The 14,500-nt window shown below is 43.1% G+C and overlaps 1 protein-coding gene across 11 annotated transcripts in view; it reads right to left on the bottom strand.

The window, feature by feature from the left end:
* The window catches only part of Fgfr2 (fibroblast growth factor receptor 2), a 104,790-nt gene that overhangs the window by 33,153 nt on the left and 57,137 nt on the right, over nucleotides 1-14,500 (bottom strand). For 4 of the 11 annotated variants that reach the window (XM_010632766.3, XM_010632773.2, XM_010632775.3 and 1 more), the window contains 3 exons: nucleotides 6,316-6,506; nucleotides 4,937-5,084; nucleotides 1,342-1,544 (listed from right to left, as the gene is read on the bottom strand). In XM_010632766.3, the coding sequence (XP_010631068.1) occupies nucleotides 1,342-1,544; nucleotides 4,937-5,084; nucleotides 6,316-6,506 (542 nt within the window). Of the gene's footprint in view, nucleotides 1-1,341; nucleotides 1,545-3,526; nucleotides 3,672-4,936; nucleotides 5,085-6,315; nucleotides 6,507-14,500 lie in introns of all 11 variants that reach the window. The other 7 variants (XM_010632767.3, XM_010632774.2, XM_010632776.2 and 4 more) reach the window with 4 other exon arrangements.

Below are 14,500 nucleotides of genomic sequence, written 5' to 3'. Positions count from 1 at the left end.
CGTCGGAAAAAAAAAAAAAAAAAAAAAAAGAAAAAAAAGAAAAAAGAAAAGAAAAGAAAAGAAAGATTCCAGGCTCCATCAAAGATCTACTAAACAAGAATCTCTGTGCCAGGCATGTTGGTTCATGCCTGCACTCAGGAGGCTGAGGAAGGAGGATCGCCACAAGTTCGAGGCCAGCCTGAGCTATATAGTGAGATCCTGTCTCAAGAAATCAAAACAACAACAACAAAAAAGAATCTCTGGGGCTGAGGGTAAGGAATTTACACATTTATTTAGGTGCTGGGGATTGAACTTGGGACCTTGCACTTTGGAAAGCAGGTACAATGGCACTGAGCTAAATCCCCAGCAAGAATCTACAATTTTAAAAAACATAAATTCTGCTTTACATACACCCAGAAACAGCCAGTATGTTGGCCATTTCACTATTAAAAAAATCTTTATTGGAACCAAGTTTCAAATAGTCTCACAAAGAATTTGCATTCACACATGACTTCTCATCTCTCTCCATGAACAAGAAGAGTCAAAGCATGTCCTGTCCAATTCGTCTTTGCACAGCTTTGGTTTATGGTACAGTGGAAGCTTTATCTTGCCCCATTCCCTCCAAAGCAAAAATAAACCAACCAGGTATAAGAAAAGTAGCAAACAAAGACCAAACTCAAGGTTAAAAGCCATCCTTTGCCAAATGACACATAAAAATCATTCTACTTCTGAATCCACAGCCACACCTAGGAATTACTGACAATAACATAATAGTATAGGTATACAATGTTATTTTAGTATTTAGAGGATTCAGCCAAAATTCAGTTTAGAAAGAAATCATGGGCCAATTTAAAGCAAGCAATGATTCATATATACTCCTAAGTCATAGGTTTCTGATCCTGACTTAAAAAAAAAAAAATCAAAGAGTATTTATTAGTCTCTTTCCTACTAGTGGTATAGGCCTCATCCTAGTATTTGTGCCTATCTCAAAAAAAAAAAAAAAGAAAAAAAGAAAAGAAAAGGCATTTGATCATAAGAGGTAAAAATGACCTAAGCTTTGTAGTTAAGTCTCATCCAATACACACAGGGATCTGCCTCCGGTGTTGTCTCCTATCCTGCTGATTCTTAAACTCTGAGCTCTTCCTACCTTTGAAACTAGACCCACGCACACGCTGACCCCAGTGAAACTACAACTCAGACCCCCAAAGCTCCAAACACCAATCAGACGACCAGTGAGAGGCACAATGGAATCATCCGCACACCAAGCTCATGGAAGTAGACAACACCAAAGCAGGAGAAAAGATCAAGAGCTGGCTGGGTCATGGGAAGGAGTAAATTTCTGTAAACTCTTTATCTACTTTCTGTTACCTGTCTCCGCAGGGGGATGCGCTTGGTCAGCTTGTGCACAGCCGGCTGGCTGCTGAAGTCTGGCTTCTTGGTCGTAGTCTTCATTCGGCACACGATGACTATCACCACCATACAGGTGATTAAGAAGACCCCTATGCAGTAAATGGCTATTTCCAGGTAATCTGGGGAAGATGGAATCTCCTTTTCTCTTACGGGAGCTAGATCATAGATTACAGAGGGGAAGAACAGATAAGCAAGCCACAGAGTTAGGACACTAGAATAATGCATTACAACATTACTAAAGGAATCAAAGGCAATGACCAGTCTTTAGGCAAGGTGGGCTTCCCAAAAACTCAATGCTGCAAGATGGCAGGGGGCACACGCCCACTAAGTGCCTCTCCGGGTGCAAATGGGTAGCCAATGCTCCTCACTTTCCCACCAGGGCCCAGGTGGTCACTATCTATCTGCAGTCTCAGTGGCTCTCTGCCAACAGTAAGCAAGTGACACCAAGCCATAAAAGGGCAGGCTGTAAGGCCACATTCTATCAGGCATCTGGGCACAGCAAAAGCATCAACTGCACTCACAGCAAAGGACTAAAACAAATCGAGCTGAAAGATCTAGAATAGGAACATGCCCGTTTTGTTTCTTAGGAGACAGTGGCAATGCCTCAGTCTTACTGGGGCAGGCGCTTCCAGAGGAAGACTCAAGGAGATGCTGTACCTCAGATGCTCCACATCAAATGAATATTTATTCACGCCGTAGACTGCCCATAAGAGCTTTAGTGACTTGTTCAATATAGTCCAGCATGTTATTTAAACAAACCAATGCATTTAAGATAGAGACTGGATTGTTTACATGAAATTACGTTCAAAATAAAGTGTATCCCTTAACCATTGAAATTTTGTGTATCTGGTTATACTGGTAGGTCACTGCAACTCCTCCCTTAAGAAAAAAATATAAATGTGAAAATATACATATATAATTAATTTAGCACCTTCTTATATCAACTTCTAATAATGCTGCTGCTCTCCCCTTGGTCCTCAGTGGTCAATCTATAAGCAGTGTATTCCCAAGTAGCATTTTCCTCAAACTGCATTCTCAATTAACAGGATAGTACTGTCAGGCAAATTGGTTAAGAAGTGCCAGCAAGGCACTTGCACAATGCTTTACTGCAAGTAAAAGCAAGCTCGACAACAGTCTCGTTGTTTCAAAGCAAATATTCACAGAGCAGATTTACAATAAAAGGGAAAAATGGATGCAATGGTATTAAAGCTTATACATTTTAATCAGAAAAATATTTGCAAGATGGGCAAAACTCTCAGCAGCACAGCACAAAATGATCAATCTATTTTTACTAGATATAACACAACAAGCATGCAGGTAGTCACTGTATTCTAAAAATAAGGAATTAATAACGAGTGGAACATCATAAGCTAGCAGACCACAGTCTGTGCAAGTTTCGCAAAGGAAACAATAGAGGCAGCAGCGTAGAGAGGACAGTGTTCATCGAGAAGTTCTGACTAAACCAGAGATGTCAGTTAAAGACTTAGACAGCAGCAGTGTTTAGGCAACAGGGCTTTGCTGATGTTTATTTCTCCATGGGGTGGAAATAACATCGAGCCCAAGATGGCATGAGCATGCACTGCAGTAAAAGCAAACGAAGAGTCCAAACTATTGAAACATGCAACAAGCCACCGATTCCCAGGGTAGGTAACACACTGCTTCTGCACACCTACGTTCAGAGGTGCTTCCCCCGGGCACCCCAGGATACATCCATCTGCTTACATCTTTTTAAAACTACAAAGCGGGACAAGAAGAACAAAGAATGAACCACGTATGGGATTTCAGCCAAATGGAATTTGCAATGAGGAAAAAATTACTTTGCATTTAACAAAGTAATTTCAACTTGTTCCATAAGAGAAAGGGGGATGGACTAATTTATATATCGGCTCACTGACTAATAATATTAAGATCCCATTGAGTTTTAAGGCTGAAATGTCACTTGATCATAAATGCAGTGTAGGATGTCCTTGCAACTGAATTTCTAAGACAACTTTCTCATCCCTGGGGGATCATTTTGAATTTTTTTAATCTTATGCAAGGATAAAGGGGGCTATTTCTGAGAACAGAAGCTGTGTTAATTTTATAGCAATCAACCAAGAAAAGGGAAAAACCCACGGAGAGAAAGAGCAGTATATACCTGGCAGAACTGTCAACCATGCAGAGTGAAAGGATATCCCAATAGAATTACCCGCCAAGCACGTATATTCCCCAGCATCCTCAAAAGTTACATTCCGAATATAGAGAACCTCAATTTCTTTGTCCGTGGTGTTAACACCGGCGGCCTAGAAAACAAAGGAAGCAAGAAAAAGGCTAGACAACACAGGAATGATTGTGGAGGGGCCTTGGAACCATGAGGCCTTGCCCAGCAGCTCCAGGAGTTGTTGGCCACTGGGAGATTCCGACTGCAGCCCATCCACAAAGCCCACAACCGAGAGACACGGAGAGCCACTGGCCAGCTCACCTCTGCAGGCCCATCACCACACCGGCTTCACCACCTAGACATGCATGCAATCAGACACATGGAAAAAATCAACCCACAGAGGTCCATTCTCCTGGCCTTCACTTTGGTTTGGATTTAGGGTCGTTTTCCAAAAGTAGAATGTCCAAAAGGCTAAACTGGGTTTTGGTCTTGTTGGCTGCAGACTCCCATGTTGAGAAAAGAGTAGTTCTATTTAAATAGTGTTGTAATAAAATAAAATGCCACAGGTAAGCACAGGTGGACACTTCACACATCCCTCTGGCTCTGTGGGAATGAACTAGTGTGAAAGGGTGCCTTGGTCATAGACTCTGTTTAATTTCACTTTTTTGGGGGATACCAGGGATCAAACTGGGGACCCTGCACAACCACTGAGCTAAATCCTCAGCCCTGTAATTTTACTTTTGTAAAACCATCTTGCTTACATAGCATTGAAAAAAAACAAAGGGAAAGCATGACCTTGGCAATAGAAAAAATGGGCTTTTCCCCCCTTTTAAAATTCTGAACATCTGAATGTGAAACAAGGCAAACTAAGAAAGCCAACCTTCATCCTTCAGTAGCATCGAGTGGTATTAACCAGGGGAGGTGAACCATCCTTGAATTTGGAATAGGGTCAACTATGGAACCAAAGAAATAACATTTTGCAGGACCAATTATATTATGGCGCTATTTCTCTACAAACCTGAGGTAGAAGAAAATATGAATTCTGCTGGTCCTGCAATGTGCAGATTTCTCTGTGCAGGTGTGTGTTTAAAATGGTGTTAATGTGTAGTCATCATGGGACATGCACAGCCCCAACAAGACAAACCAGAAGGAACAACTTAAAAACTGGGTGAGCGTGGAGGGTAACCTTTAGAAAAAATTAGTGCAAGCACTTTGAACGTTGTGGGCATTTTTCCATGGCTGCTGACATCGTGCCAGCTGCATCACCGAAGAAAGATTATTATAAATATTCCAAGGCCACAAGAGTTATCCTAAAAGCTGCCTGCAGTCTCCCAAAGCACCAAGTCTTTTCAGCTTCTATATCCAGCTTTCTTTTACAAACAAAAACAAAAACAAAAACGTTGTTACCTTGCTTTTTGGGCAGGACAGTGAGCCAGGCAGACTGGTTGGCCTGCCCTATATAATTGGAGACCTTACATATGTACTCCCCAGCATCCGCCTCAGTCACATTGAACAGAGCCAGCACTTCTGCATTGGAACTATTTATCCCCGAGTGCTAGAACAGACACAGGAGAACAATATAACGGCCAACCAGGAAGGACTCAGTGCTGTCTATGGTCCCACCACCAACACACCACAAGAAAACAACCTCCATTATGGCTAAAGAGCTGTGGGTCGAGGAAGAGCAAAGGCAGCCAAGTGGTGAACAGTGAAAGGGACCTGTGGAGGAGGGGGGAAGTGTGTGACAAACAGCTGGTGGAATGGGTCAGCAGTTCCCCAGGTCAGTCATCTGTCCCCAGATTTCTGGATCCTGGGTATCGTTAGCTAGAGAGAACCCTTCAATGATTGAGAGTTCATAGTTAGCCATCGATGGTTCTATTGGAAGACTAGTCTTTTGGAGGATATTTTCTATGAGCCACTCATCATGAAAGGTAAGGCAGCCAATGGGTAAGAAGAGCAGTACAGACTTAGCTGCCACAGGCTATACCATCATGAAGAGCAAGCTAGGTCTCAAAATTCAAGCAGCTGGCCAGGCATGGTGGTACACACCTGTAATCCTAGCACCTGGGAGGCTGAGGAGGGAGGGTTGCTATGAATTCAAGACCAGTCTGGGCTACATAGTGAGTTCAAGGTCAGCTTAGAATAAATACATAGGGAGACCCCTTGAAAAAAACACCCTAAATAATACAGGTTGATGGTCTGAAAATGGAGTTTATAAAACAAAAAATACAAAGGGAAAAAAGTTTTCCTTGTCCACCGTTTCATGGGCACAGAAACGTGCACCAAAGTTTACTGTCTGAATCACATGCACACGGATTTCAAAGGTTAAAGGACATTTAAAAAAAAATCTAAATTGTTTCTAAAAGGTGGAATTTAAAATCTGATGCTAAAGTCATATCAATAGAAATCAACATCAGAATAACAATGAACATTGGTATACAGTGTCTAAAGCTTTCCAAGCTCTTTCCCCTCTGCTCCACTGGGGACACAGTATTAGGATCTCCACTTTCGAGATGCGCAGCTGAGCCTCACAGTCTCATAGGAGAAGCCCTGGCTGAGAAAGAGCTGAACTATCTGGGCTCCAAATTCAGTAGTTTTTCCCCAGCTCACAGTTTGCTTCTGAAATCTTACTAGTAAGTCTAATGCGCTGGTAACTTAACATGTTCTACTGGCCAATCCAAAAAGAGAATCCATGTCCCTCAAATCCAATTGCAAGTTGAAGAACTTGGCCAACCCCACAGAGGAGTCCCCAGTCATGGGCCCCTCGGGATTCAGAAAGTTCTCACCTTCAGAACCTTGAGGTAGGGCAGCCCATCAGGCCCGTACTTGCTACCGTTCTTTTCTACATGTTTGATCCACTGGATGTGGGGCTGAGCATCGCTGTAAACTTTGCAGACAAATTCCACGTCCCCTCCGACGACCGTGGAGGCATTTGCTGGCAGTCCAGCTTGAAGGATGGGCCGGTGTGGTGATCGCTCTGAGGGAGAGGGAAAGAAAGGAGGAGCGGGGATGGGAGGAAGACAGACCGATAAATAAGTGGTGTTGTCCAGAAGGCTGTCGGGGGCTCAAGCCAAAGGGCCTCTCATCTGCTGGCTGACTCCTGTGGAATAACAGAGCCCATCCACCACAAAAATGACTTCAAAGGAGACCACTGGAGTGGAACCCTTGTAAAAAGCATACTTATTTAGAAAATCCAGAAAATAACTTATTACATCCCACATTCCTGGTTACCCATGGCCACCTAATGAACAAGGGGAAAGATTCCAACAATCTAAAAGACAAATGGTAGCACGGGAATGGGTGACTCTTACTTCTCTGGGGATGACCTCCAAAACTCATCTTAACCCTAGGCTTAGCATTGCGGACAAGAGACAAGGCTAACTTTAAGGATATCCTGAGCACCACAAAGGGTCCCTGTATGCATAGGGTCTCCTGATATATTTCTAAAGTGCTCCAAGAAGACTCGCATTCCTTCTATTGAAAAGTAAACTGAAAACTAAAGGTCAGAGTTAAGAAGAGACCATACTAACACACGGATTCATCTCTTTATCGCCAATCTTACTCCATTTGTTGGCTCCTTAATCACAGTCATTAATCTGATACGCATTAAGTCAGATGTGGCACAGAGAGAGAAAGAGAGATGCAGTTCCCAAATGCAGGCTGTTTTAGACTGTCTGAGACAAAGTCCCACGGGGAGATGCTTGCTGTTTCCTCCCAGCCCTCATTTTTCTTGCCTCTCTTTCTTTATGGAGAAAGTTCTCAACCAGGTATGCCCCCTTTGTCTTATGCCTGGGAAGCTTCCTCTCTGCGGAAATCATGCAGAAGCAAACAAATCAAGGTGTGCTGGCAACAACACACCTGGCTGCTCAAGATTTAAGTATTACCCAATTTAAAAATGGGCTAAGGCCTTTATCAGATATTTTCCCAAAGAAGACATACAAATGGCCCACAGGAATAGGATAAGATGTTCATCATTAACCATCAGAGAAATACAAATCAAAACCATATCCCACCTTGCATCAGTCAAGATAGCTACTACCAAGAAAAAAAGTGTTGGTGAGGACGAGAAGTCCTTGCACACGCCGGTAGTGAAAATACAAGTGGATACGGCCACCTACAAAAAACAATATGGAGCCCGCTCAAAAAGGAAAAGCAGGGCTGGGGATTTAGCTCAGTGGTATCCTGGGTACGATCCCCATACCAAAGGGTGGGGGGCAGAATGACCATATGATCCAGCAATCCCACATGTAGGTATTTACCCAAAAGTAAAATAAGGATCTGAGACATTAGCAGTCCTACCTTCATCACAGCACTGTTCCTAACAGCCAAGATATTGATTTAACAACCTAAATGTCCATCAACAGATGAATCAAGTTAAAAATATAATTTCTATATACAATGGAAAAACCATCCAGATTTTATTAAGAAGGAAATCTTGTAATGTATGCCAACATGATGTACCTGGAGGGCCTTAAGCCACATGAAACAAGACAGTCACAGAAGGACAAATACTGCACAATTCCACTTACAGGAGGCATCTCAATTAGTCTTGTTTATATAGTCAAAGAGTAGAAGAGCCGTTGCAGGGCTGAGGCAGAAGGGGAAATGGAGAGTTAATAATTAAGGGGCATAAACTTTCCATCCAGCAAGATGAGTAACTTCCAGAAAACTTCAGTACAACATCAACCGTACACTCAGCAATAACGAAGTATACGTTTAAAATGGGTCAGTACAATAAATCTCATATGAAGTGCCTTACAAGAATAAAAAGAATCGAGTAAGGCCAGACTGCTGTGTGATCTTGTCTACACAAACACTGTAATTACAAACTTACTGGGACCTTCCTCCACGACAGCTCTGTGAAGATCCCACGAAACCAAATAATCAGTCCATTCCCAACTCCACCCCCAACACCTGCACACCCCAGCCCTTTCCCTCCCTCTCTCTTCCAATTGTTGCTACCACTGCCCTTCACTTGCAGTTTAAAAACCAGTCAAAGGAAATGAGGACCCCTCAGCCAGCCCAACATATCAAAGACATCTCCACGAGGCACCGAACAATCCCGTGTGCTGTAGTACCGGGAGCAGCAAGTTACAATGATGAATATCTTAGCCTTTCCACTGGAGCCTTTCAGATTAAAATATCATCCCGTGGAATTTGTTGGAGCAGAGCCAAAACATGTGCAAATTGATTTTACTGCATAAGCCTATTACTGGCCCTTAAAAAACTTCTTGAAAAGAAAAACTGCTGGTAGTTACCCTTTGCACATTACATTCTGAAATCTCCCGTCACTTCACAGACACCTACGATTCCACACTGTAAAGATAAGTATTTCAGAGCCCCAAAAAGTCATTCATCTGTTCCAATATCATCAGGTGCAGGCTGGGCGGAGAATCCAAAAGTCAAGACTTGTAGATTTTGAGGGCAGAAAAATTCAAAGCTTGGTTTCTTCAAACATCATGAGAAACCCCAAGACTTTGGCTTAGCAGGCTGTCTCAGAGGTAGGCCATAGGCCCCTGTGTGCTCCCGGCCAGCCCCATTCATGTGGGAAGAACAGAGTTAAGTCCACTCACACACATTCGTCTTCTCCTCTTTTCCCACCAGGCCTCCTACCAAGAGATTTAACAGTAGGAGGGGAAGCTGTGCTCCAGGCTGGATATTACCAGCCAACTTCACAAAATATGCTCCTTTGTACCTGTCAGATATTAAGAAGGTTTATTCCTCCCCATAGAAAAGTGAGTTTTAGGTATCAATTCATTCCTCAGCTCAACTTTCTAGTTTTGCATTCACATACGTATATGTTAAGAGAAACACTGATGCCTTTTGTCAGAAACAAAAGTACTATCAAGGTCTGGGGATGCAGCTCAGTGCTAGAGTACTTGCCTGGCATGCATGAGGTTCTGAGTTGTAGCCCCTAGGCCCCAACCCCCCCAAAAAAAGTACTATAAAATTTTTAATGTTAAAAACTAAATCTATTGAATTGCAATGAAGCCCTCTTTCTTAAACATACTTGTTTCTAATAAACTGTTTCACAAGCAAATACTGCACACTTACTACCAAATAATGACGCCCCATGAACAACGAGTGCTTTCAGAACGCTGATGCCTCTGGCTTGCACCAGCCTTTGGGGGGAATCAGTCACTGGGGCAACCCTGGCAGGGCCCATTACAGAGCTTCAGTCTTGCTTTACTTGTGGTCAAAGCACTGCTGGGCCCCAGTTATTAAGTTATTCCATTGCTATCCAGGCTATTTTCACCAAAAGGGAAAAAGAAACCTTTGCAATGGTTTAATGTTATTGCATTTGCAAATTACAGCATACCGAAAGTTACCACTTGCAGTCTTGAATTCATCTTTTCAAATTTTCTCACCTTATATGAAATAACCTCTTAACCACCCCTTCTCCCCCTCAGCCCTTTCTCACTTTGGGTACAAAAACTGCAAGCAGAATCGTTCTGTAATAGAAACCTTATACTGTTTTCCAAAACTTATTACAGCTGCTTTTGGTATAAAATGAAACCTCAGAGAATGTTATTTAAAATGTTTTTTAAAAGTCAGTAGGCCTCATGTTTCGTTTCTCCACATCAGGCTTTGATTTCCTTTGCAACCTTATTCTCGGCCCTTAAACAAGTCAGAGAATGAGGCCTGGAACATCTTGGAATAGGTCCCAGGATGCCAGCATCTGCTGAGTGCCATGCTCTTCCCATCCCCTTCGGCCATCAATCTTCCCTGGTGTCCATCAGACCGTCAAGAGCAGCCATCAAGAAGTGCATGACAGCACCTGGACTGCTGATCTGACTTCTAGAGTTGGGGTAAAAGCCAAGTGCAGATGGCTGATGAAGCAGCAGGTTGGGCAGCGCAGGCAGCCCTGGGTGGCCCTCCCAGTGGGCACTCGGGAAGAGGGCAAGGGCAATGGGAACAATGGTCCGCCATAGCCAACCTGCTCCCCTGGAACCTCAACGGGCCCTGAGCAAACTGAACCCCTCAGGTTTGCAACTTTTCACATCAAGTCAGAATAAAAAGGATTAGTCCATGAATTATTTCTGGATGAGAGACGAAAGCCCAGAGCTGGCTCAATTCTTCCTCTATGTGATAACCAAATCACATCTCCCCCACAGGAAGGATTTAAAGCATTAGACAAGTTTTTTTTACAGCATATTTAACTGTCTGATATTATATAAAATAGATTTTTCTTTCTACAGGAGGAGTAAAGTAAATACATGGAAAGCTGAAAGGCTGATGAACACCTCACCTCTGTTTCTTGACTCCAGTTTAAAAACAGACAAGATTCTGAGCTCAGCAGGTTGCTAACGTACAAAACACGGACCTGAACCAGGATGAGAACATTTAAAATAGCGACTTAAAGGTCCCTGTGTGCATTCCAAATTAAGACACAATGGAAAAGATAGCCAAAGGGTGCGGCTGTTGCTGATGGGACAGTCGGCTGCACTGCTGGAATGAGGTTCCACCAAATAAATGTGTAGTAAACAGACTGAAGTGCTCTAAAAATTACATTCCCTCCTCCACTTTTTTTTCTCTCTCTCCTTCCCTCTTGCTCTCACCCCTTTTTTTCAAGTGTCCACTTCACTAAAGCAGAAAGCCCAGCTGCTAAGAGGCTAAATATCCATGTTGGCTCTCTCAAGTCTTGCTCTATTGCTGGGAGCCATAATCCAACTGAAGGCTGCGGGAAGAAAACACAGCCTAACTTCATTCCAAGAGGTGATTATAGGGGTGTGCAGGGGGGAAATACCTGAGTGACAAAGAATAAATCTTTGTTAATTGACCATTGAAACTTTATAACATGCCAGTCTCCTCTGGACATAATAATATGTTTGCCCATAAGAGATCTACAGCTTTTGCTCTGACATAGAAAAGGCCATAAAAAACGTCCAGGGAGCAGAGAGGTCTCATGTCTACGGGCTCAGTAAACATGCATCCCAGGGATCAGAAGGAGAACCAGGCTCTTAAATTACACCTATAAATTAATCAAGCCCAGAGCTCCTGCTTTCCCAGCACACGTTGGTCTCCCAAGTATTTCTCCCCAAAACTTAAGCAGCCCTTGTGATAAAGAACCAGTTCAAAGCCACTTTCTCTAGCAGCAACACTCAAATCACACTGAGTCCTCACTTCTGATCTGGGAGCAGCCAGTCTCCTGCTCTCAGACTCCCTTTCACTGAATGAGCCAAGGACAGCCTCGCCTGCTCTGTCTTTAAATTAAAATCAAAATTTAATTACCCTTCCTTCAAAATGGCAGTTTCTTAGCAACTGCATGGGACTGAATAGGGAAAGTACATTCTGCAATTTGGGAGTCAAGAGAAAAACAACTGAGAATTCTTTTTTCTAAAGCCCAGCCTAGCTTTTTTTTTTTTTCTAAAGAATAGGCGGTGGTTGCTTTTGTTGCAAAAAAAACCACTAAACCAGTTAGCACGAGGCATGGTTGTTAGGAGGAGGAGGCCGATCAAAGCCTTCTCAAGTTTGAGGAGCACGATAACCTGCTAAAGGCTTCACGCTCACTACAATTAGGAGAGTGAGTTCATTGCCTTGTCAAGACTCTGCCTAACGCTCTCAAACCAGACAGGCTAAATCCAGGTGGGTTCTGAGTTTCGTTTTTCCTAAGCTTTAAAAGTGATCAGTAGAAAAAGGTAAGACTGGCATGGGGCGGACATTCAGAAAGGGTCCCAGTGCCCATACAGATACAGGGTTTAGAATGTGGGGCACCCTCAGTCACTTTTTAAAAAACAAAACTCGCATTCTGTGAAGGTGACTGTTTTGCTGCCCTTTCCTCTTCTGATTTTGGTCCTTTCCCTCTGCTGTCTGAGTACCCACGTGTTCACACCTTCTGCTTGGCCATCTGCCTCTGGAAAGTCTCATAGAACTGGGCTGGGGCTCAAGCTGCCCCTAAAACATACACACACGTCTTTTCGCAGAGACAGCAATGTCTGCAGAACAAGCTTGTTTTGGGAAAGATGAAGCGTCTCCCCTCCAGTGTTAAAGTCACGAAGTGACTTATGGAGGCTGCACCATGTGAAATGCTAGAAGCAAAACACCACTAATTCCTTTGTGCTTGCTCAATGGCGTGGACAAGCAGAGTAAAGTGCTGGCTGGGGCTGAGTCTGGGAAGACCCAAGCAGGTGGAGGCAAAGCACCTTCACTAATTAATGTCATAGACTCCATGATTTGGCTTGGGGCTGAGTGGCTTCTACCTGCTGGGTGTCAGTTTGGATCTTCTTGGGCAAATTACAGGAGAAGGGCTCTGTGTTATTTTTACACCCCAAATGTTTAAGATACTCTGAGCCCTGCACTTTGCAAAAGTTAAAGCAGAGTGGATAACTCTTTGATGACCACAAAGTTATGCCAAATTGAGCTTCAAAGTGCCTCTCCCTTTGTTAAAAGGAGATGTGGCCTTAGCACAGTGGAAAAGTTCTGGAGACGGGCAGCTGTGATGGTTTCACAACTGGAATGTACCGAATGTCACAGAATTGTGCACTTAAAATGATTAAAATGGCTATGCTATGCATCTCTTACCATAATTTAAGAAAGAAGGAGTCATGGCAAAGGTGACAGTATCCCGGAATGTGTAAGATATATTCTAGGATCATAGGATACCTACGTACTCAGCTAAGTGCATTTATCTTGTCCTGTTTATTAAATGAGAGCTTTTTCTCCCTCTCAATACAAAGGCTCTGTACGAGAATCATCCCTACAATGACTTTGGCGTGGACACTGATGTAAACTCAGACGTCAGGTCTCCACCAGCTCCCTCCCGAGGAGCTGTGGTAAACACAGCTGAGAGCCAACATGCTGCAGAGCCCCTGCATTGCCACCTGCCTAGGGGGAGCCGGGGTCTTTCAGGAACTCAAGACTATCAGCTGGTGTCTACAGAGCGGGGTTGCCTTCCTGGGAAGAGCATGTTGCACAATTTTCTTTAATTGCTCAGGAATTAAATATATTCCTCTTGTTAAAAGGCTGAACCCCAAATTAAGAGTATCTCCTCTCAAATGATTACAAAGAAACTAAAAACGAAAGCACTGGAGAGACCCAAAAGTCAAAATGAAGGTCATTAGGTTTACTATGGTTCACAAATAGCCATCAAAAAGGGTCTGGCTACCTACCTTGAGAATCTGTCCTAGAAAAATATTCACACAGCTGCTTAGTAGGAGTGTACAAAGCCTGCTTTTGTAGCATTGTTTGTAACCAGAAAACAAATACGATTAAGTAAACCTAAATGTGATTAAATAAACTACACTATATTCATGTAATCAACTAATAATGAAGCGAATGGATCTGTATAGCCATGGAAAGATGCCCATCCTATGAATATTAATAGGTTTCATCAACTAAAAATCTTTTTTTCTATAGGAAGACTACAAAGATCTATGCTAATCTCTGATGTCTTGCCTTGCTCCTGGGGTGAATCAAGCCTAAAGAAAAACCTTCAGCACATCTGAGCAAACAAGAAATACCTCCTTTTGGTACAAACAACAGGAGAAATTGGACAATGAACCTCGTTTGTTTTCTTGGACACAAAACTCAAGAGACTGAAAATAACTGTTCTTCCCAATACTTCTTGGTACAAGCATCACCTAAAATAGGGCCGCAAAGGGCAGGGGATTTAGCTCAGCGGTTCGGTGGCCTGCCTTGCAAGCACAAGGACCCGAGTTCAATCCCCAGTACCAAAAAAAAAAGGCCACAAAATCGTCACCCGGATCACAAAAGGGTCAAATCCAAATTCTGCTTCTCTCCTCACTGTCCAACCCAGGCAGGATTCTTCCGTCAGCCCCCAGTCCACCCACTAATGAACCCTCGGCAATGACCTCATATAAAGGATGGTTTTATTTCTTTTAACCAAAATATTAAATGTAAAGGACTAAGTCCTTCACTTTTCACTATCTGCCAAAAGTATACACCAAACCAGCAAAACTAGAATTTCCTTTTCACATAAAGCACAACTTCCAAAAGGTTCTTCCAGAATAA

The sequence above is a fragment of the Fukomys damarensis genome, unplaced genomic scaffold, assembly GCF_012274545.1.
Source record: "Fukomys damarensis isolate Sample0158 unplaced genomic scaffold, DMR_v1.0_HiC HiC_scaffold_8, whole genome shotgun sequence".
NCBI classification, from domain to species: Eukaryota; Metazoa; Chordata; class Mammalia; order Rodentia; family Bathyergidae; genus Fukomys; species Fukomys damarensis.
The sequence above is the reverse complement of the archived record's forward strand: the minus strand, read 5'-3'. Positions and strand labels throughout refer to the sequence as shown.